The sequence below is a fragment of the Fistularia commersonii genome, chromosome 7, assembly GCF_037954325.1.
Source record: "Fistularia commersonii isolate RoL2024-O1a breed Wild chromosome 7, RoL_Fcom_v1.0, whole genome shotgun sequence".
Taxonomy (NCBI): domain Eukaryota; kingdom Metazoa; phylum Chordata; class Actinopteri; order Syngnathiformes; family Fistulariidae; genus Fistularia; species Fistularia commersonii.
In genome coordinates, this window is record NC_141290.1 from 860,754 (window position 1) to 885,262 (window position 24,509).

At 46.0% G+C, this 24,509-nt stretch overlaps 1 protein-coding gene across 1 annotated transcript; it reads right to left on the minus strand.

Moving 5' to 3' along the window:
• Positions 1 to 985: 985 nt before the first annotated feature.
• Positions 986 to 23,225, minus strand: syt12 (synaptotagmin XII). The gene is made up of 8 exons (XM_086149057.1): positions 22,734 to 23,225; positions 11,646 to 11,706; positions 10,733 to 10,926; positions 10,227 to 10,631; positions 5,758 to 5,973; positions 5,292 to 5,412; positions 5,079 to 5,212; positions 986 to 2,569 (listed from the first exon to the last, which is right to left on the minus strand). The coding sequence occupies exons 2-8, from the start codon at positions 11,689 to 11,691 to the stop codon at positions 2,396 to 2,398; spliced, it is 1,290 nt and encodes a 429-aa protein (XP_086005183.1). The 5' UTR covers positions 11,692 to 11,706; positions 22,734 to 23,225; the 3' UTR covers positions 986 to 2,395.
• Positions 23,226 to 24,509: the final 1,284 nt, after the last annotated feature.

Sequence of the window (24,509 nt, forward strand, 5' to 3'; positions counted from 1 at the left end):
GGCAAATTTGCGGTTTAACCCGGAATGACTAATCCTCACTGACGGCGGAGCGTCTTCAAAAGGAAAAAAAAAATGGAATGAAATCACCACATATTGAATGTACTTCTAGCCTCTCCATGGTGAGCGTTAAATAACCAGAGGGCTGAAGTGTTCATCTTCATAAACACAAATACAGATACTTTTATATATCAATATATATCAAGATACGACGTGAAAGGAAGCGTATTGTCGGAAGCCCGATATCTAATAAGAAGCGCAACTATAGGCTCGGGCGGAGAATTACCTACAGAGTTGGAAAAAGGCTAACAAACAGACTATTTCTTTGCTATCTACGTTTTCGGGCCGTAACTGTGGAAGTACAACACTGTTGTCCAACAGCTTTTTCCCAGGCGGCAAATAATCTTATGACATTTGAAAACGGCCGAGTAGGTTGGGATAATGGAGTTGTTTACTTGAACGAGGCTTAACAAAAGGCAATATAACACCATATGACATTTAGTTACTTCTCACACTGATTCAATTGGAAGTCCATTGAGGAATCCCTTCCCTCGGCTTTGGTTAATTCACAACAACATTTGAGGTTTTATGACCGCGGCGTCTTGGGAAAAGGTTTGCGTGCCGCTAAAAGGCTGCGTGAGAAGACAGGAAATAGATTGATGACACTTAAAATGCTTCCACTCAAATATACACACAAATAAATGTCAGTTTGTAAATGTCAGGATCATCTCTGTGATATTTGGGGAATAACCTGAGGCGTTTCAGCTGCTGTTTTTCACATTTCCAAAAAAAGCGTTAGCAGTCCAATGCAAACCATTGAGGTTTTCCCGCAGTGCCGCAAACAGTCGAGTTATTTTAGCAAAGAGAAATTGAGCTAATTAGCGAAACAGAATTTAAAAAGAATCAATAACAACAGATCCATCCATTTGCTTTATTTGCCTAACCTTTGTAAATAAGTCATACCCACCACGCAAACATAAGATGACCGTCACTGTTGAATTGCTTTTATTTCAAACAGCATTCACACGATACACTGGATTCTTGAGGCACATTCACATCAAGTGCTAAATAATTTCATGCACGGTGGATTGTGGACGACAACTTTGTTGCCCCGACTGCCAATGCTGACTGAAAATGAATATATTGCTTCAATATTTGGCACAGTAGGAAATATTATTTATTCTATGACCGCAGGTGTAATATTTTTTTGATGGCTTGTAGAAGTGTGGTAAGGAGAAAAAAAAAAAAAAAAAAGAAATTAAATACAACCGATGAGGCCGGATGTCACGTACTGAAAAAATCACAACGAAAACGACACGATTTCACATTTGTGGAAATTCGAGACGACATATCGGACGGTTGTTTTGATGTCGGCTGAGATGAAACGCGCGCTAGCGGGAAATACAATTTAGCCTTCCGGCTGAAAAACAGAACCCGACCCGGAGGAACGACCTCGCCGGTTGTTTGGGGCGAACTGAAGCGCAGAAAACGGTCACGTCCACAGAAAGATCCAGATGTTTCGGGGAACATAAAAATGTGAGGTTGTCGGTTTCGCGTTACATCACAATGTTATTCCCAGAGGTGGTTTTGTTAGTTTTACCGGCGAGAAGTTGGGCGTTAAGTATAAATGAACTGACCGTACCGGATGTTTATTAAAGTGTTACGTGACCAAGTACACTATTTACACTGTTTCTTATGCAACTTGTATTGCATCGAATATGGTAGAAATAGTTCGATATCACAGACTATTAATACGCCGCTTACGTCAGATTTAGCCACCCTGTAACAACTGCTACAAATTACGATATATCACCTGGATAAGAATACCTGGATGGTTTTTTTTTTCCCCATTCGATTTTGTCGAATACCGCACACGTACCAAAACCTCTAGGATTCGTCCGTCCCGTTGTCGACAAAGTTACGAGCAAAATCCAGAAGAGCGAAGTCGGCTCGCCTCTAATTCGGCTACAAACCCGACCGGGCGGGAGCTATTGATGACGGATCTGGAAGAATAAAAAAAAAAAATCCTGAAAGAGAAAAGCGACGTCCCTCCGTCCGGTTAATCTCTACAGCTATAATAGGCTACGATCAGATTAGGCACCATGCACAGGGATTAGGGGAGAATAAAATCCACGTGTTCGAATCTCCTCCGAATTCTAGAGACGACACCTTTTCCACCTCCTGGGTTTTTTTCCGATGCGGGAAAAAAGGCCGCGGGGCGTCCGACCGATAAACCCCGATCTGGGCCGAACCACCGGCTTCTCTAGCTGAGCGGTGAGGCGGCGGCGGCGGCGGCGTATCGGACTCGGGCGCCGGACACGGCGAGGCGAGAGGAACTCGAGGGAGCGAGAGTTTTATTTGGAAAACAGGTCGGTGGGGTTGGAGGGTCGGGGCGGGCTTAGATCCGACGCAAAGGGTGCCACATGGAGACCGGCTTCCTCAGCGTGGCCAGCATCTGGTTCCAGTGCGTGATCCCCATCCCGCTGGCCTCCGGCCCGATGATCACGTGACCCAGGTTCTCGCCGCGACCGTCCTCCGACGCCTCCGCCACCGTCACCCTCAGGGACAGCTCCTGGAAAACAAAATAAAATAAAAAAGCAGGAACGCTGCTCTCAGTAAATAAGTCACGTGTCCATGTCAAACTGAACGCTCGCGAGAACGTCTTAAAATGTCTGATTTGTTTTAAAATGAATAAGTGAAACGCGTGCATTAACCATAAACTGCGTTTCCATCATGTTACCCGCCAGGTGGCGGCGTATCCACATCAACTTCTTCTTCTTCTGTCGGCTTTTCCCGTCAGGTGTCGCCACAGCGAGTCCACTTTCTCCATCTAACCCTATTCTCTGTATCTCTGGATCCTCCTCTCTCACACCAACTACCTTCATATCTTCTCTCACTCGAGTTCCTCTCATTCACACACATATATTCTGTCTTGCTGCGACTCACTTTCATTCCTCTCCTTTCCAGAGCATACCTCCACCTCTCTAGATGTTCCTCTACCTGTTGTCTGCTCTCACTACAGATCACAATGTCATCCGCAAACATCATGGTCCATGGAGATTCCTGTCTCACCTCATCTGTCAGCCTGTCCATCACCATTGCGAACAAGAAGGGGCTCAGAGCAGATCCCTGATGGAGTCCCACCTCCACCTTGAACTTCTCTGTTACCCCTACAGCACACCGTACCAGTGTCTCACAGCGAGCATACATGTCCCGCACCAGTCTAACATACTTCTCTGCCACTCCAGACTTCCTCATCCAATACCAGAGCTCCTCTCTTGGCACCCTGTCATATGCCTTTTCTAGGTCTACAAAAACACAATGTAACTCCCTCTGGCCTTCTCTGTACTTTTCTATTAGCATTCTCAAAGTAAATACTGCATCTGTAGTACTCTTCCTCGGCATGAAGCCATACTGCTGTTCACAGATGCTGACTTCTGCTCTCAGTCTAGTTTCCACTACTCTTTCCCGCATACCTTCATTGTATGGCTCATCAACTTTATCCCTCTGTAGTTGCCACAATTCTGCACATCCCCTTTATTCTTAAAAATAGGCACCATCACACTTTGTCTCCATTCTTCAGGCATCTTCTCACTCTCTAAGATCCTGTTGAATAATCTAGTCAGAAAATCTACCGCTGCCTCTCCTAGACACTTCCACACCTCCACAGGTATATCATCAGGACCAACTGCTTTTCCACTCTTCATCCTCTTCAATGCCTTCCTCACTTCACTTTTACTAATTTTTGCTACTTTGTGGTCTACAATAGTCACCTCTTCTACCCTTGCCTCTCTTGCGTTTTCCACAGTCATGGCGTATCCACATCAACAACGAGTGGAATTGAGAAATCCGAATGATCCCTAAATGTCCAGGAAGAGAAAAGTTGATGGTTTTGAACAACGTTAATGTCATAACTGGTGTTTGTTTTCTTTATTCACTTTGGTCACTGATTCATGGAGTAATGTGGGTTTCTTAACCTGACAATATAAAAGGATTTATGTTTATAACTGAGCAACTCATAAACCATTTTTTTTGCATCTATGCGAATACATATTTAGGACTCGAATGAGTTATTTAACATGGAGTTACATTTATTTTACATTACATTTCGTTCCATTTATACTGTTAGCGTTCCATTCTGCAGTCAATTCGACCGCAAACATTGTTAGCGTTCGTCGCTAGTTGCCACTTTTGAACCTGTTTATACTGATATTATGTCTATATATTGTTTAGTTGCAACTTGTTAAAGAAGTTTAAACTATCTATATCATATTTTTACACTGTTTATTGTCTGTGTTTGTTAACTTCTTTCTTGCACTGTCCACTTTCTGCTGTGAGCGGTTGAAATTTCCCCACTGCAGGCCGATTCAAGGAATATTCTATTCTATTCTTCGGTTCTAAAGCACCGTTTCATTATTAACACCTTTCTTCGTGCACGTATCAAATACTAACCAGGCGAGCGCAGGAAAAGAACAAGCCCGCTCAAGCGTTTGATGAGACGTTGTGTATTAGCTTTGACGCTAATACACAACGTTCAAAGGAGTTCAAAAGAGCGACATTCTTAGGCAGGGGAGGCAGGAGAGGCCCTGCCTCACCTGGCAATCTTGGAAAGAAAAATAATGTCAAATGAAAAAAAGAATGAAATGGTTGTGTTTATCAGTGATTTGAACTACAGAGGGTATTTTTCATTTCAGTTTTAGATTGTTTTTTTTAATTCAAAATGGTTTGATTGTCACATTTACTGTTCAAATACTGAGAAAAGACATGCGGTGAGGCTGCGGACTGTCGAGCCTCAACATAAATGGCAAAATGATGGCTGACTGCCGGCATGCTCTGCACTAAGACCGGATCGCTGTCTCTCCGTACGTCGCTATTAAAATGTTGAAACATTTTTGCAATTTGAACTACGTTTATTTTGTCAATAACTGTATGTGTGTGACTAGTTTCTTGTGCTGAGCGATCATAAAACGGCTGCGAAGAGTCGCTAAGTGAGGCACGCGGGTCTCCTGCCTCACAGCAGGGGGCCATCGTGATTCTTTCGACCCCTCGACCGCAGAATACGCCGATATTTGGACTTTCACCTGCAGGACGAGGGAGGGCACGGAGAAGATCATGGCCTCGTTGAAGATGGGGTTGGTGTCGTCCCTTTTGGTCGACGTCTTCTTCTTGCTGATTTTCCTGCCGTCTTGCAGCAGGTACACTTTGACGAAGGGATCTGCTTTCGGGATCGGGAGAGGAGGTGAGATTTGAATCACAGACGCAAATACAACGGCGACGGCGAGAAGGTCCCTGACCTGCTGTGTTCTTGCCGTTGGTCCACACCAGGTTCTTGCATTTGGCCACGACCACCGTGAGGCGCTCCGCCGTCGGCAGGTAACTCAAAGACAGCAGAATCTCACCTACCGCGTCCACGGCCTGCGGAAATTATTTTTTATTTTTTGATTTTGAAAAAAATTAAAAGAAAAGATCCAGAAAATATCTCAAAAAATGTGTCAATTATTAAGATTTGTCTCATTTTAAAGAAATGATTTAAAAAAACAATAATCAAGATGCAACCGGTCAATGGAAAACATTAAAAAATTAAATTATGAAGTTCATTATACAGATTTTAGTGCATTTTTTGCTCGTTTGTTCGACAGAAATGAATAAAATCTGCATCCGGCAGGAGTTTTTTTTTCTGCTGATCTATAGAAACGAATCTGCATCCAATGTAAAAAGAAAAAAAAAGTCACAAATCGACCATTTCATGCTGCGCCTCACTTTGTTGACGTCCTGCAGGTAGAGCCAGGCGTTGAAGGGCCTGATGCTCAGGTCCAGGTCGGACAGCTTGAGCTCGGCCACCCCGGCGCTGATGTTCCTCTCGTCGGCGTCGATCCCGAAGGCGGCGAACCGCAGGCTGCACTCGTCCAGGGCGCACGGATCCACCGGGACCGAGAAGCGCTCGTCGAAAATGACGGTGAAGGCGTTGGTCTGAACCTGTGCCGGACACCACGGGACTTGTGAGTAATTTCACTGTTATTGTTGGCGATTTTGAGCCTCTACTTGCGTAATAAAACGCGGCGGCAGTAAAAACACCTGCAAATATGGCCTCTTCTGCCGGTTGTAAAGAAACAATAACACGGAGCGTAAGAATAACTTGTATCCCGGATCTGCGCTGGAGGGGAAACACACCCGATTGTAAAAGCAAATGAATTGTGAATGTTGAGGAAGGTCAGAAGGGAAGTGGAGGACGGGTCCACATGCAGCTATATAAATATACACATACACACACACACACACACACACACACACACACACAAACACACACACTTATGTATATACATATACAAACATATATACACATACATGCATATATATATATATATATATATGTGTGTGTATCAGTGAGGTGCAGCCGGGTGAGGCAGGAGAGACTGTGCCTCACTTGCCAATCTTGGAATGAAAAAAAAAAAGAAATAAATGGTTACATTTATCAGTGATTTGCTCTATAAAAGGTACTTTTCGTCTGAGTTTTAGATTGTTTTTTAATTCAAAATACTGTTCAAATTCTGAGGAGAGACGCACGGTGAGGCAGCCGAACGTCGAGCCTCAAAGTAGATTGTGCAATGACGGCTGACTGCTGCCATGCTCTGCATCCAGACCGGATTACTGTCGCTCTTAAAATGTTGAAACACTTTTGCGATTTGAACTCCAATTTTTTTGTCAACAACTGAATGTGTTACTAGTTTCTTGCGCTAAGCGATTATCAAACAGCAGCGAAGAGCCACTAGGTGAGGCACGCTGTTCTCCTGCCTCATGGTAAGCGTGTCTTTGTTTTTTGTGCACTGTCCACTTGCTGCTGTGAGTCGTTGAAACTTCTCCACTTTGGGACGATTCAAGGCGTATTCAAGTCAATTCTTCCCACTGGTTCACATCTCATGACGAGACATTTTCACCCTCTTAGTCATAAATAACTTTTCCAGCAGTCGCCGCTTCTTGGAAAGACGTTCACTGCGGGGCCTCGTCCTCCGCGGCTGAGGAAGAACGAGGCAAATCCAGCATTGACGCAACGGTCGGAGGTTACCAGGCAACAAGAGCCACGCCGAGGGACGGGGATGTAATAATAGCAACATGTCCCGCCGACGCTCTTTGACGTGGAAACCACCAAAATACATCTACCTGGACGAGTAGCGGGGAGAGGTTGGATTCTGCAAACACTGCGATGTGAAAATTAAGAGTTAAAGAAGCTCAGTGTGTGTGTGTGTGTGTGTGTGTGTATGTGTGTGTGTGCGCAACATCCAAAGTAGATTGTGTGGCTCATTTCCATGTGGTGCAGGAGGAGGTGGAGGCGAGAAGGGGAATACGGGAGGGAAAAGACGGCCGGACGGAAGCGAAGCTAAGCAAATCAACGGGGGAGATGATTTGTTTCGTCGGCGTCCTCCGCCTTCAAGGACTTGCCGCATCGCTGCCGTCGGCGTCACGGGCGATAAAGACATGCTCCGGTGAAAACACAGGGTGAGCAGATGGCTTTGTATCATGGATGAAAGTATGGTTCCTCTCAGGGGGTCGCACAGCTCCGTGGGGTTCACCATCAGGGGATCGAGAATCGTTTCCGATCAAATCTCATGTTTAGACGGCTTCTTTTCCTTTGGGCTTTTCCCTTCGGAGGTCTCCACAGTGACTCCTTCAGCAACCTTCTACCCAGATCTTCAACATGGTTTAGACATGAACAAAGGAGTGTTAGTGTCCAAACCATCTCAGTCATCATTTTATCTCGGTCATACATGTCCTGCACCCCTGTGACAAATTTTTCTTTTCCTTTGGGCTTTTCCCTTCAGTGTCTTCACACCGAATCCACCTTCTCCACCGCACCCTATTCTCTGGATCCTCCTCTCTCGCACCAACTACCTTCATATCATCTCTCATGATGTCCATCAATCTGCTCTTTGGTCTTCCTCTAGACCTCCGGCTTTACATCTCCACCTTCAGCAACCTTCTACCCAGATCTTCCCCATGTTTAGACACGAAGAGAGGAGTGTTAGTGTCCAAACCATCCCAGGCATCACTTTGTCATGGTCATACATGTCCTGCACCCCTCTGACAAATTCTTTTCCCTTGGGCTTTTCCCTTCAGGGGTCTCCACAGCGAATCCAGCTTCTCCATCTCACCCTATTCTCTGGATCCTCCTCTCTCACACCAACTACCTCCATATCCTCTCTCAGGAGGTCCATAAATCTTCTCTTCTGTCTATGACCCAACCACCTCTGACCTTCTCTCCAAAACATCTAACATATGCCGTCCCTCTGATGGACTCATTCCTGATCCTCTCCATCCTGGTCGCTCCCAAAGAGAACCTCGAGATACAATGTGACACGAGAAACCTCTTGATTAGACGCACGCCGAAAAGAAAAAACAAATGAAACACTACTTATAATGATTCATTTCAGGACTATAAAATAAACTAAATGACTCATTCGGACAGTTGTGAACGTCTGCAGCTTGGACATTTATGTCAGTCCTTCACCCCGTCGTGTATTTTTACCACTGACGTGCACCGTGGACGGGACCTGATTAGACACCACAAGGAAAAATGGGAAACAAGAAGGTAAAATATGCAACAGCTTAATTCATGAGCAGGGGTTTGAACTGTGTAAGCGCTTACACAAAACTCAAATCTCAATAACAAACAGTACGATGCTCTCCTCCACCTTTCCCTTCCTTCTGGCTGATCCTCTTCCATCTCTTTGTTCTCCTCACACTTTTCTCCACCCGTTCCACGTTCAGACGGATGGCAAGAAAAAAAAATCCTCAACCCTCGAATCTACTAATCCGCTCCCTTCATTTCTGGCTCCGAAAACTTAAATCTCGGCTATATCACAAATCTTCTCCTCTTGTTTTCTTCTTCTTCTTCTTTCGGCTTTTCCCTTCAGGTGTCGCCACAGCGAGTCAACCATCTCCATCTAACCCTATTCTCTGGATCCTCCTCTCTCACACAAACTACCTTCATATCTTCTCTCACGACGTCCATAAATCTTCTCTTTGGTCTTCCTCCAGACCTCTTGCCTGGCAGCTCCAATTCCAGCATCCGTCTACCAATATATTCACTATCTCTTCTCTGTCCATGACCCAACCATCTCAGTCTGGCTTCTCTGACCTTCTCTCCAAAACATCTAACATGTGCCGCCCCTCTGATGGACTCATTCCTGATCCTCTCCATCCTGGTCACTCCCAAAGAGAACCTCAACATCTTCATCTCTGCAACCTCTAGTTCTGCCTGCTGTCTTTTGGTCATTGGAACAGTTTCTAGTCCAAACATCATTGCTGGTCTCACCACTGTCTTGTACACCTTTCCTTTTATTCTGGCTGAAAGTCTTCTATCTCTTGGTACCCCTGACACTTTTCTCCACCCATTCCAACCTGCTTGGACCGTCTCTTCACCTCTTCTCCACACTCTCCTACACTCTGGACTGTTGACCCCAAGTACTTAAAGTCCTCCAGCTTCTTGATCTCCACTCCCTGTAGCCTCACCGTTCCACCCGAGTTCCTCTCATTCACACACATATATTCTGTCTTGCTGCGACTAACTTTCATTCCTCTCCTTTCCAGAGCATACCTCCACCTCTCTAGATGTTCCTCTACCTGTTGTCTGCTCTCACTACAGATCACAATGTCATCCGCAAACATCATGGTCCATGGAGATTCCTGTCTAACCTCATCTGTCAGCCTGTCCATCACCACTGCAAACAAGAAGGGGCTCAGATCTGATCCCTGATGGAGTCCCACATCCACCTTGAACTTCTCTGTTACCCCTACAGCACACCGTACCAGTGTCTCACAGCGAGCATACATGTCCTGCACCAGTCTAACATACTTCTCTGCCACTCCAGACTTCCTCATCCAATACCAGAGCTCCTCTCTTGGCACCCTGTCATATGCTTTTTCATGGTCTACAAAAACGCAATGCAACTCCCTCTGTTGTCTGCTCTCACTACAGATCACGATGTCATCCGCAAACAAAATCTTCTCCTCTTGTTATAAGTCACAAAAAGGGCACGGCCGGCACACATCTGCGTCCAACTCGGCTTTGCCGTGGGAATATTACATTTTTTCCTGCTTTTTCCCGGGTTAAATGGATCGCTCCAAAAACTATCGACTAACAATCGAGCTGCTTCACCAGAAACGATGCAACGGGTTACCATTCCAATATTTGCAGGCGTTTGACATATTTTTATTTCTGTTTCCGTCTTTACCCTGGTCACTCCCACGTTGAGCTCCTCCGGGCCCAGAGACACTCGGATGAAGCATCCCGGGAAGTCACCCTCCTCCTTCTCCAGCAGGTCCTTCCCCTGGTGAAGCGTGATGTGCAGCGCCGCCGAACCCTGACCCGGGACCCTGCAGGCCTCGAACTCCAGCGTCACCTCCAGCTGCCCCACCGTGAAGTCGTGGCCGAAGTTGTTGGCGACGGAGGAGATGGAGCTGAGCGAGTCGGTGGAGACGGAGCGGTTGAGCTGGGCCACGCCGCCCAGATCCAGGTCCCGGCCCATCAGCTCCAGCTGGCCCAGGTCGCGGAAGCCGTCCGGGGTGTCGCCCAGAGCCAGGCTGGGCTTGCGGCTGGAGGTGGCGGACGTCCGTCGGTGGTTGTTAGCCGCCACCCTCTTGGGGAAAATCAAAAAAAGCGACGTTTCAACCGAGCGGACGACTTCCTCCGAGATGCTTCTGATTCGGCAACGACGAGGAGTTTGCTTTCGGAACAGACCTTTTGCCGGACCTCCGAGAAGGAGGTTCCATATTTCTCCTGCAGGTATCTGTAGTCGAAGTTTGGGAAGGGGGACGGCGCCGGGAAGGTCCCGGACTTCCAGAGCTTCCAGATGTTCAGGCCGGCGGCTCCCAGCAGCACCAGGAAGCCCACCAGGTAGATCCCCACCTCCCAGCCCGGCGGGTCGCGCACCACTGCGGCAGACACACAAAAACGCACAAAAACACCCTCGCCGCTGCACGACAATGACTCCGCGGCTTCGCCCGAGTGTTTTCGGGTCTCGACTCGGTCTGGTTCGGTATCAGAACATCTGTTCCCCGCACTTTGAGTGCTCCCTCGGTGCGGCCGGTCGTCATAGCGACGCTGCAGGAAAATACCGCGGTGTCATTTTTATTTATTTATTTTTCCTCCCCGTGACGATCGATATTTGGTCGGAGGAAGTTGATTCGGCTTTAAAAACGCACGGCGAGGAGAAGAAGGACAAACAAGCCGTTAAACGTTATTTATCCTCATGAAAATAAATAAAATGTCACTTTCCAGAGGATTTTCTTCTTACAGATATTGAAGTTCCAGCGCTGCTGCTGCAACATTTGCAACCTCCTTCACTCGGTTTAATTGAAAAGCGAAAGCCGGGAACAAAATATAACATGTTTACACGCGTTCCGGTCGGAGAGAGACATTCGATAAAGAAAAAAAATGTGCTTTTGAAGAGAAAGACGAGGAGGGAAGGAAGCCGCGGGTGTCGAGGTCGCGGTCGGCGTGAAAAGCTGCCGAAAAGAAAACCGCGGGGAGTTTTTTTTTTTACGATGTTCTATTTCAGATCCGCGAACGCACGCCGATTCAGAGCGACAATTAAAAGAAATGAAAAAGTGTGAGGCCTCGGAGGCGTGTGGGATGTTTGGCGTCGGCTCACCGCTAAGATGGTAGCTTGATATGTCCCCACTGTGAGCAGAGGACATGGTGCTGCAGCCAGCCTGCAAAATAAATACATTAAATACAGATTTTCATTGAGTGACAGCAAAAAAAATTATATAAAAAAAAAAAAAGTCCAAGGCCATTAATGACCTCGGGTTCATGGATCCTGATGTTTTAGATGCTTTAAGTCCACCCACGCCTTGTTTTATTCTTTTTTTTTCTAATGTATATGTAAAAATTCTTACATATTCAGCTAAAATATTAACTCCAAGTATAGCTTTCGTCATCTTACTGACATGGATGTGGTGTCCAAGCTGATCTCAAAAAAAAAGCCCAAAAGGAAATTAAAAATTGAATTTAAAATCCAAAATCAACAATAGATCAAAATAACCAGATATGAAACAGCGTCCGCTGGAGTTTATCCGTAATCCAAATATTGGACGACTCGAGCTGCCAACATGAATGCAAACGGGACATGGATGTAAATAAAGATAAGATAAGATAAGATAAGAACAACTTTATTAATCCCGAAGGAAATTGTTGTGCCAGAGTTACAGAAAATATAACAGTAATAAATAATAAAAAGAAAAAGGCAGAATTAGAAATAAAAATAAACTATAAACTATAAAGTGTCTCAGTGAAACTATAAAGTGTCTTAGTAAACAAGTGATAAAGCTATAAGTGTCTTAGTAACAAGTGAGGTAAGGAGTGCACAATAGTATGATAAAAGGAAAAATTGTAGTGTAGCTGTTATGAAATGAAATATTGCACAGTTCTGAATATTGCACAGTGAAATGAAATATTGCACAGTTTTTGTTTTTGTTGTTGTTGAACTGATGAACGGATGAAATGAGTGCAAACGGGTGTCGCTGATGGATTAGCAATCGTAGCCGCCTCGCGGCTAATCCTTGAGCACAATTGTGCGACTGTGCTAGCTTGGCTAAAGCTAGCCAGGAAAGCCCGATCGCACGCTGCGATAAAAGATCACGACTGAAACACCGAAACAGAAATTTAGCCGAACGCTGCACGGCGGCTAGCAGCTACGTGGCTAATCGATTAGCATGGCTGCAGCAAGAGGGAGGATATTTGTTTTTTTTTTTTTTTTTTTTTTTTAATCATCAGCCAATTTTTTTGCCTCTGACAAATACAAGTGAAATGCAATTTTCCTTTTTTTTATATTATTATAATTTAAACATTGAAGACTTTCCGCGCTTTTTATTATTTAACATTATTTCAACATTTCTTCACGACGGGAAGAGAAACCCCTGCCTCTCCTTCCTTCATGTAAAACGGCACCGTCGTCTCTTTTTCAAGAGGCAAACAAGAACAATATTTCCAGCGCCGGTGTGTGTGTGTGTGTGTGTGTGTGTGTGAGTGACTCATCCCCCCCCCCCAACCCCCCCAACCCCAGCCCAACCCAAACCACCCCCCCGCCCACGCTTGTTGGAATCTCCCCATATCTCAGTGGCTAAGGGGAAACTGGAGCATTACACTAATGATATAGAAAAAGGCTGGAGGGGTGTGTGTGTGTGTGTGTGTGTGTGTGTGTGTGGTGTTGGGGGGGTGTATAGGTGGGGTGGGTGGGGGGGGGGGTCACTCAATTCTGCTGAGCGCTTTGCAGACCACGAGGCGTGCAGCCCAATTAAAGTGGCTGACGCAGTGCAGCGCCAAGTGACAGCTGCTGATGTTCCATTAGCAAAGGAAGGGGGAACCTCTGTTGGAGGGGAAACACTGAGCGAACCCCCCTTTCTGCTTCTTCCACCCCCCTGGAGAAGAGAAGAAGATCACGGCGGCGAGGGAGAAACGTCCGAAGCGACGTTTCCAGGCGGTTTCGGTCGATAACGAGGCGGCGACGCGCAACCGTCCGGACGGGCTTTTCCTCCGAAGGGTCGTTCGGTTTTGTTGCGCGAACGTCGCTTTACCGTTTCCGATAAAAGCTCGGCCTTCGCTCCCGTCGGTGACAAATCTTGTCGGGCGATGGTGTAACGGGGGATGATGGGAGGGAGCGGCGTTTTTGGCCTCGCGCCGCTCCGGCTGTCGAGCTCCACTCGCTCCGCCGTTACCTTGAGAGATTCGGAGAGGAGGCCAGATTTACAAGCTCCGATGCGGCGCCGACGCGCTGGAGTTCACCGTCCAGATAACCGGCGACAGCGACGCGCTATCGATTAGCCGCGAAGGTAATTACCGCGGCGGAGCCTCCGGGAGCGGGAGAGTCAGGCACGTCCGGTCACATTTTATTTCCGCGTCGCCTCCATTCCACGTCCGGACGAGTCTTTCGGACGATCTAAATCGAAACAACTGGCGGAGGCGGCCTTCTGCCTCGAACGCTCGGGAATCTAATCCGTAAATTAAACAAAAACAAAACAAAAAACACCCAGAAATGGAAGATATTTGGAGTTGAGTCGGATGTAGAGGCTGCAGGCTTAGCGTCCAATGAACCGTGCTTTCTTTTCGCGGCCAGGAGAGGGCGCCGCTTCTCCAGCCGCTCCCGAAACATGAATCGCAGAGCGCTAACGCCTCCTTTTATTGCGGCCGTAAACATCGCCCTAATGGGTTTATGGTCTGAATGGCTTCTTTAACGTCGCCTCCAGTACGGCGCGATGTTTATTTAATATGTTACGGCCCCGTTTCACTGAATTGAAGAGGTTAGCGGGGCTCCGCTACCCCCGCGGTTGATAGCGTGCGCTAGCTAGTGCCAAGATTAACGGGTTGGTTTCGATCCGTCCGACAAAAAAAATCCGTCCTTTCTGATTTGGGGTGATTTTTGCCCATTTTGAAGAAAAAGTAAAAGTAATTTTCGACGACAGAAACTTTCGGACGAAACGCAGCAGCCCCAAATGTCAAAGTCAAGGAAATAAAGAAGAAAAAGCCGGATCCGACTCCATCCGTCTCGACCCCCGACGGTGACGGGAATAAGGATGGAGACTCCGCTGCTCGCTTTCCCGTCGCGTTCACATTTTCTCCGTCACCTTCGAGCTCAGACAGTTTAATCGGAGGAAGACGGCGGGTGGAGGTCAAAAAATAGCAATGGACTAAGACGGGCGAACAAAAGAAGACGGATCGCCGCCGAGGAAAAACTGACTTCCAACTCCCGATTGTTTGTCTTCGCGGCGATCCCGTCGAAAAAAAACCCCTCGTCCGCGCAATCCATCTCCTCTTTCGGCTCCTCCGCCGAAGGTTCTTTACGAGCAAAGGTGAAGATCGGCACGAGGAGGTTCTCCGGTCGCCTTCCTCGCGAGGCGTCGGGGGGAAAAAAAACAAACAAAAATCGGGCAAAAACAAATTCCCGCTTTCGTCTGCTTTCACGCCTCGCGGTCCGACGGCGAGCCTCGTTACTTTTCGGAGACCTGCTTCCCGGCGGGAGGTCCGATCCCGACGGCTGAGGTTGCTATCCGGCTGTTTCGGAGATTTTTTTCGCTGAAAATCCGATGTTTTCTATCCACGACACGGTCGTCTGCTGACACTTTCCATGTCCAGGAGGTTCTGCACCGCCAGCAGGAACCTCCAGAGAGGAGGATGCAGACACACACACACACACACACACACACACACTTTTAAGCAAATGCGATCCAGTTTTCGGTCATTAATGAAAGGTTTTGGTTGTGAAATGACCCTCATTTCTGGACTATTGAGCGCACCTGAATATAAGCCGCAGGAGCGAGATGATGGCCTTCAACGTCTTTACTGCGGTTCAAGCCGAGCTCATCTCGACACCAAATTCAAGAAGTCCAAGAAATTCGAGTCCGGTTCCCACAACAACAAGATTTCGAGAAAATAATAATATATAACCTTTGGAAAAAAAACACCTTTGTGTGTGAATATGAAAGGCAATGAGTTCCAGCTGAGGTCATTCTATCGTTCAGTTTTCGGTCTAAATTTGGGTTTTCGCTGAATTTCAAACATTTTTCCACGATGATCACAGAGGTTCCGGACTCTACCAGGAGGTCCCAGCAGGTTTTAAACTCCGTTTGGTTTGTAATTAACGTATTTTCTGTTCTATTGAGCCCAGCTGAACGCAAGCTGCACCAGCTAAAAATAACTAAATAATATATGTGTATATATGTATATATATAAGATAAGATAAGATAAGAACAACTTTATTTATCCTGAAGGAAATTGTTGTGCCAGAGTTTCAAGTAAAACATAACAATAATAGATAATAGTAGGAAGGAGGGAGAATAAGAAATACAATAAAATATAAAGTGTCAAAGTTAAGGCTATCAAGTGTTTTAAAGTCTTAAAAAGTGCAAAGATTTGAGTATTCCCTTGGGCTGAAGGACGAGGAACTAAAATATATAGGCCACACTTGTCTATAAATAGGTAAAATATAAATAAAAATAAATGAAATATAAATAAAAAATGTAATAAAATGTAAATAAAAATGATTTTGGACTATTGAGCGCACCTGAATATAAGCCGTACCGGCTAAAAACAGCTAAATAAATACATGTGTACATATATAGGCCACAATTGTCTACTCGCTATTTTGAGATATTTATACAGAAACTTTTTTTTTTCACTTTTCATTAAATACATTCTGGAAATGCTTTTTTCCATCAGCTGCTGTAACACGGCTGATGAAAAAGATGAAGAATAAATAACATTTTCTATTCCCACTTTGTCCTCCTCCAGCTGATGACTATCTTGTTCTTCCTCCTGCGCTAAAACCGTTCAAGTCGTCTTTTTTGGCATCGGAAAGAAACGGCGTCAGAATGTCATTTCATCGCTCCGATGTGACGAGGATAAATGTTTTGGCGGCGTGAAGCTCGTTAGCCCAAAATATTCCTTGAATTAGCAGCATCGCTGTTTAAGCCGCGGCGTTCCGGCAATGACGCCCGTTTATTCGTCTCCCCTACTGTGTCACAGTAACAGTTATAATGTCAAAAAAAAGGAATAAATATGAATAAAAATATGAGTATAAATATAAATAGACAAAGGCAAAGAAACAATCCACGAATAAATAGACAGCAGATGAGTGGATGACAGACGACGACAACATCGGGGTGAAAAATACACAACAAGAACTCACTCACGGGGAGTGAGATTGTGGAATTAGCCCGATTCCTCACATGATTTTATGACATAAAGAAAGGGGGATGCTAACAGTAGCGCTAACAGCTACATGGTTCTGGTGACACGATACAATAATGGCGATAATATTCATGAAAGCATTAATTATGAGTATGTGGATACACTTTTCCCGTAAACAACGAGCACCGGGACGCGCCGAGAGCTACCGACGCGCTACCTTTCACTCTCCCGGCTAACGCGCTACCTTTCACTCTCCCGGCTAACGCGCTACCTTTCACTCTCCCGGCTAACGCGCTACCTTTAATTCTCCCAGCTAACGCGCTACCTTTAATTCTCCCGGCTAACGCGCTACCTTTAATTCTCCCGGCTAACGCGCTACCTTTCACTCTCCCAGCTAACGCGCTACCTTTCACTCTCCTAGCTAACGCGCTACCTTTCACTCTCCCGGCTAACGCGCTACCTTTAATTCTCCCAGCTAATGCGCTACCTTTCATTCTCCCGGCTAACGCGCTACCTTTCACTCTCCCAGCTAACGCGCTACCTTTCACTCTCCCAGCTAACGCGCTACCTTTCACTCTCCCGGCTAACGCGCTACCTTTAATTCTCCCAGCTAACGCGCTACCTTTCATTCTCCCGGCTAACGCGCTACCTTTCACTCTCCCAGCCAACGCGCTACCTTTAATTCTCCCTGCTAACGCGCTACCTTTCACTCTCCCAGCTAACGCGCTACCTTTAATTCTCCCTGCTAACGCGCTACCTTTCACTCTCCCAGCTAACGCGCTACCTTTCATTCTCCCGGCTAACGCGCTACCTTTCATTCTCCCGGCTAACGCGCTACCTTTCATTCTCCCGGCTAACGCGCTACCTTTCACTCTCCCAGCTAACGCGCTACCTTTCACTCTCCCGGCTAACGCGCTACCTTTCTTTCTCCCAGCTAACGCGCTACCTTTCACTCTCCCAGCTAACGCGCTACCTTTCACTCTCCCAGCTAACGCGCTACCTTTCACTCTCCCAGCTAACGCGCTACCTTTAATTGATGCTTCCGAACAAAAAAGAGGCAACAAAAGGCCGAGAGGACGCCCCCCGGCGGCTCCAGGCTGATTCCTCATGTTTCTCCCGACGACCCGTCCGTCAGTTTTTGCTTTTCATCTGCACCGATGAGTCGTTATCAAAAGAAGTTCCTCGCCGCTGCTCAGAGGGGAGACGCTCCTCACCGATCGCCAGCGTGGATTTACAGAAGATGTGTTTTTGAGGGGTTTTACGGACGTTCACGCCCGCGGACGGTTTGAGCGCGAGATGAGGAACGTGCGAGAGGTGATCGGAGGTGGAGCAGCTCGGAGGCCCTCTGAGGCCGACCAGAGAGGTTAGACCAGGTTTCTCCATGGACGATCACTGGTAGACCAGGTTTCTCCATGGACTATCACTGGTAGACCAGGTTTCTCCATGGACTATCACTGTGAGACCAGGTTTCTCCATGGACTATCACTGGTAGACCAGGTTAGACCAGGTTTCTCCATGGACTATCACTGTGAGACCAGGTTTCTCCATGGACTATCACTGGTAGACCAGGTTTCTCCATGGACTATCACTGTGAGACCAGGTTTCTCCATGGACTATCACTGGTAGACCAGGTTTCTCCATGGACTATCACTGTGAGACCAGGTTTCTCCATGGACTATCACTGTGAGACCAGGTTTCTCCATGGACTATCGCCATTTGACAAGAGTAGACCAGGTTTCTCCATGGTCTATCACCATTAGACCAGGTTTCTCCATGGACTATCACCGTTTGACAAGGTTTCTCCATGGACTATCACTAGTAGACCAGGTTTCTCCATGGACTATCACCATTTGCAGACGACATTGTGATAGTGAGATCATGGAGCAGGTGGAGGAACATCTAGAGAGGTGGAGGTAGGAAGGTGAGCTGCGGCAGGACAGAATACAAGGGTGTGAATGAGAGGAACCCGAGAGGAACGGTGCGGCTACAGGGAGCAGAGATGAAGAAGGTGGAGGAGTTTAAGTACTGAGGGTCTACATCTAGACGGCGATGGAAAGGTGGAGAAGATGGAGGTGGGACACCGAGGAGAAGACAAGAGGGAGAGTAAGGAGGATGGAAGGAGTCCATCAGAGGGACGGCAGGTGGTTGATGTTCTGGAGGTAAAGTCAGACTGAGAAGGGTTGGAGATGGAGGATGCAGAGGTTGGAGGAGGTCTGGAGGAAGACCAGCGAGGAGGTTCTTGGACGGAGGGAGTTCGTTGGCGCCCAAAGAACCTCCGACGCTGCAGGTTTGTCTTCGACGAAACGACACACCGTTATTTATTATTCCTTCGCGACGACCTCCGATTTCACGACCCGGGAATTTGCGGAAAATCCGTCGGCCTCGGCGGCTCCGAGGATTATTTTTCATAACGTAATTGCTTTTTCAACAATTCCATAACGTCGGGGCCCGGAAGCGGAACGCCGAGCTCGAACGCGCTAACTCATTACATTTGGGAGGCGCCGGACGGAAATCCTCTCTGAAAAAATAGTGTGTGTATTTATAGATGGATATCGTTTTGAGTGCCAATAGACACGATTAAATCAAAATAAAGCACGGATAAATGGTTATGCGACATTTGCGTGAAACTAAAAGAAGGTTTAGACGCTTTGTGTGCATTGATAACGTTAGCATCAATGCTACGTCTCTCAATGAGTTGTGAATGAATGTGAAAATATCACTAAATATGAGTATAAATAAGATGGATCATTAAAAAAAACAGTGAAAGACATTTACAAATAAATAGAAAGCAGAGTGAAGAAGGATAAGAATAGATAACAGAATGGAGAAAATAAACAACCAAAATGATGACACAGTGAGAATAACAATTGCAAAAATAAATAAGTGGAGTGACACAAGGATACATTTCACAATTCAAATTTTTCTTTCAGATAAAACGGGTTATTTTGTCTTTTCTTATCACTTAGCATTGCTTTTTTTTTTCCTCCACTGGAGATTTTGAGCAACAAGAGCAAAAAAAAAAAAAAAAAAAAAAAAAACCCAAACAAACAGATTTTTAAAGTAAGAACCGAGACATTCAGTTCAAAGTCATTACAATGTTTTTAAACAAACACAATAACAGAAACTAAGATTTGCAACCTGCAGAGAAACAGCCCATAAACGCTTGGATGGCGACATTTTTACATTTAGCCGGAAACAAAAAAATCCACCTGATGGCGGCGTCTCTAAGATGGATTTCTTCCATATTTCCTAAAAATAAAATAAAACGTGGCGCGCGCTGCATTTTAATAAACAGCCTTGAACACCGAGCTCTCGAAACCACCGATAATTAATATCAGCGCTGCCAGTCGGCGCCGCAGCTTCCTGTGTGTTTACTAGAAATGATGTGATAATAAGTATACTCCCAACTGCCTCCCGACGTTAATATTAGCAAATCTGTCTTTGCAGGAAGCGCAAATTCACACCTTCTGCTCGCTGCCGACGGGAACACACACACACACACACACGGGGAAGAAAAAGAAAAGAAATAAAGGACGTCGCATGTTCTGCAAATCCGCTCCTATCTCATTTTCTGTGCCAAAAATATAGACGTGTGGCGTTCATCGATATCATTTTTATTTTATTTTTTTTTTTGTTTTAAGCCTACGCTAACGCCAGATTACGTCTCCGAGGCCCCGGCCTCATAAATGTGACACGTCGTATGATGCTTTGTTTTACGGTTCCCCCTGCAGCCTGCGGCGTCCCAGGCAGAAGTGAGCTGTAGCTACATTTGGCAGCAAAGCGCTCCGACCACAGGCGCGCCCCATAAAACCAGGCGATCCATTTCCCCGATCCGCCCGGGGAAACGTTCGATACGCCGGGAAGCCGAGCGCCGCCGGACAAAAAAATGAAAAGTCCCCCGACGGCGCCTGCAGGTGTCGGGACTCACTCCACGCCGTCCTGCGTTTGTTAATGTTGTCACGCTTTGGTTGTGATGGGCCAGGGAGGCCTCACACTTAGTTTGAGCATCGGTCACACACACACACACACACACACACACACACACACACATCTGAAGAATTTTCCTCCAACTTTCCTTTTCAAATTCAAAGAGGTTGTAGCGACACAGACGGCGGGTTACTGAATTTCAAGAAGCTTGCGATCCATTTCTGACATCCTGTCAAAAAAACAGGCATTTTTTAAAACATTTTGATTTTTTTTTTTTGCTACTTATCTTAATATACAAAGACATTTTTTAAAACATTTTGATTTTTTTTGCTACTTATCTTAATATACAAAGACATTTTTTTTAGATATTTTGATTTTTTTTTGCTACTTATCTTAATATACAAAGACATTTTTTTAAATATTTTGATTTTTTTTGCTACTTATCTTAATATACAAAGACATTTTTTTAAATATTTTGATTTTTTTTTTGCTACTTATCTTAACAAAATAAGAATTTCATTGTACAGGGAAACACGTTTCCAAGAAACACATATGATGGTAATCTTGAATGTTATTCATACATATTTTTAAAAATATTTTTCCAAAAATTTTTTTTGGGGGGGGAATTTTCTTGGATTTTATTGACCCAGTTGCAAGGCCAGGATTATTAGTCTCTGACATCTCTATTTATCAGGTTGCTACCTTACAGGTTTGTGTTTGGAATCGCAGCTTATTAAAGGAAAAGCCACCCCATTTTTAAAAATTTGACACAATATTATTAAAAAAAAAAAGCGTCTCTGCCTGAAACCACGAGGATGTGGCCGTAAAACACCTGGCGAGGCAGCTGAGCGGCCGCTGCAGCTCCAAAAGCCTTCATCTCTGCAATCAAAACAATGAACATGCAAAGGCAGAGGGTCGAAGGCGACCGCAGGTTCAATCGCGGCTCCAAAATCATAAACGTTTATTCATTATCTAAACCGGGGAGTCAAACCCGGCTGTCAATCACAGGGTCGCAGGAGGTCAAACCACCAGCAGCTTCACGATACATGTGGTTTAAACTGTGACACAATTTGGACAGCAAACTTTTTCACCCTTTTTGGAGCCGTCTGCGAAGCACGAATGAATACCGTGGTACGCTATCGTATTCATTCATTCATTCATTCATTCATTCTCTGAAGCGCTTTCCTTGCTGGCGCGCTGCAGCCAAACCCAGCTTTCATTGCACGGAAGTCGGGGTTCACCCTGGATCCATCGCGGGGCCACAAATATTGACATGCAATGATTCACCCTCTCGTCATATCGAACCATATAACCATATGTCTGATTCAAACCGGGAAGCTTTTTTTGCAGCAGCCACTGCAGCTCGTGTGACGTCAAAGATTGTTGACGTCTAAAAATTCTCGACGCGTCATTTAAACGCATTCACTTTGTTTCATCGAATAAACGGTCCCTTTACGACTCTGTTAAAATACTTTAAAATGAGCAGAGATGAAAACTTTTAACCGGGTGGTGATAAAATAATAAAAATAAAAAGATGTGCATCACATTTGGGTCAAACTAGTTTTTTTTGAAAGTAGCTATTTCACGATGACGTCAATTAAAACTAAGCAACCGCGTCCAAATCTCGCGAGATTAGTTTGTGTCGCTGGCGGGCCGTAAAGCGATGCCAACTGTTGTAAAAATTTGATTCGCTATTTATGCTAAGTTCGGTATAAGATTAGCCCAAGTCGACTCTTGAGGGAAATTGGTTTAAAAACCACGGGGAAATTTGTGAATTAGTATTTAACGCGTATATTTGAGTGGGAGTGAAAAGTTGCCATAGTTCTAAGGTGGTATTTTAGCGGAAAATGAGGTTACCGGAGCTAAAACCTCGACACGGGAGATGCTAACAACCACCAGCCGGTGATGCGTTCACGTACCGGCCCGCTCGTCCCGTCCAGCGGCTCCCCAGGTGAGCGGTCCGGGCCGCGGGACGGGGGCGGCGCCGCGGATCCTCCCGGGGACCGACACCGGTTTCCCGGCTCGCCTCGCTCGGACACCCCGCCCCCCTCTCGGTGCGGCAGGAGCTCCGGTTTGCGGCAGGTGCTAAACGCTCCCCCCCCCCCTTTTTTTTTTTAATTTTTCTTACCTTGACTTTTCTTTTGGTGCAGAATGGATGGAGGAGGAGAAGAAGGAGGACCAACTCCACCGCTCTCCATCCAACGGTGCGTCCGTCCCGGGGAGGGGAAGCGGCGTTCAGGGGCCCCGTCCTGCCTCAGCGGCGCATCCGGATGCTTTGCAAGACGCGGTCGGCTGGTAGGGAAGGACCGGGAGAGAGAGAGGGATGGAGGGATGTGGAGAGAGAGAGAGGAAGGGGGAGGCTCCTCCGCTCGGAGGTGTCGCTGCTTCTGCTGCTTCTGCTGCTTCTGCTGCTTCTGCTGCTTCTGCTGCTTCTGCTCCCCGCTGGAGGCTGCAAAGATGCTGCCAGAGGCATTTCCGAGGTGATCTGCAGACCGGAACCCCCTCCTCCTCCTCCAGCTGACCGACTGCAGAAGCAGTCCCACCCCTGCAGCGCAACTTAACGCACGACCCCCCACACCACACACACACACACACACGCACACGCACACACTCACACACACCGCATAAGCGTCGATGTTATGCAACGGGTGCAAAATAAAGGGGGGCTGAGGGTGCACAACTTTCCAGGTCTCCTCTCGATGGAAAGTGACGCCTCCTGTGAATAAGGATGATTCAGTGTGAAATTATGTAACACACACACACACACATATATATTCACACACACTGGACATTTCCTGTGAAAATCCACGGCGCTGCTGGCGTGTTAAAAGAAAAAGATGTCACTCAAGTGGGTTAATTATTAAATACTTTTCTCTAACTTTTCTTTTAAATCTGGAGTTTCTTAAAAAAAAAACAACAACAAAATTGTTTCTATCTTCTCGTGGGTTATGTTGAAATTTAAAACAGGTGATCGGTCTCAGATCAATAATCATAGCGGGGATCCCCGAGGCGCAGGCTGCGAGAATCAGATTTATACCGAAAAGAGCACCCACATTTCATCATTAATCATTAAAATCATGAATCAAAAAGGAGCCTAAAGAGACGATCTCGGACGACCAGCGTATTAAAATAATAATGGCTTTTGAGAACAAATGAAATAAATCCTCCGGGCTCAGATCGGCTGGAGCCAAGCGCTTGGGAAGGGCTGCAGTTTATTTCTTTATTTTGTATTGAAATGTGCTTTCCGGCCATGAAACAAGCTGGTGACTCTTCACATTTCATATCTTTGTTGCAGTTTGTGGAAAAACAAAAAAGGCCTGCTGATTTACCAATGAAGGCCCTTTTATATATATATTACTGTATTATTCAGTGGCGTGTGGTCAGGGGAGGCAGGAGAAGCCGTGCCTCACTTGGCAATCTCGGAAAGAAAAAAAAAGTCAAATTAAAAAAAAAAAATTCAAAGGTTGTATTTGTCAGTGAATTGTAATATAAAGGTACTTTTCATTTAACTTCACCGGTTTTAGATTGTTTTTTTTTATCTAAAATGGCTGGATTTTCACATTTACTGTTCAAATACTGTTAGGAGACGTGCGGTGAGGCCGCTGACTGTCGAGCCTCAACGTAGATTGTGCGATGACGGCTGCTTGCCGGCATGTTCCACACTAAGAACATATTTCTGTCTCTCCGTATGTCGTTATTAAGAAGTTGAAACTCATCTGCCAGATGAACTACATTTATTTATCAACAACTGTATGTTTGTTACTAGTTTCTTGTGCTGAGAGATCATAAAACGCCTGCCAAGAGCTCCTTAGTGAGGCAGGCAGTTCTCCTGCCTCATGCTAGGGGGCGCTTGTGATTCCGGTGATTCTTGCGCCCACGAATCTGATTGTGATGAAGTCAGTGC

Excerpts from the sequence above, each read along its gene's own strand:
- syt12 (XM_086149057.1), bottom strand. The coding sequence starts at position 11,691 with ATGTCCTCTGCTCACAGTGGGGACATATCAAGCTACCATCTTAGCG. Across the intron at positions 5,413-5,757 it reads ACCTGCAGGACGTCAACAAA|GCCGTGGACGCGGTAGGTGA; the intron begins GTGAGGCGCAGC and ends TAATTTCCGCAG. Across the intron at positions 2,570-5,078 it reads TGCCCTCCCTCGTCCTGCAG|GAGCTGTCCCTGAGGGTGAC; the intron begins GTGAAAGTCCAA and ends TTTGTTTTCCAG.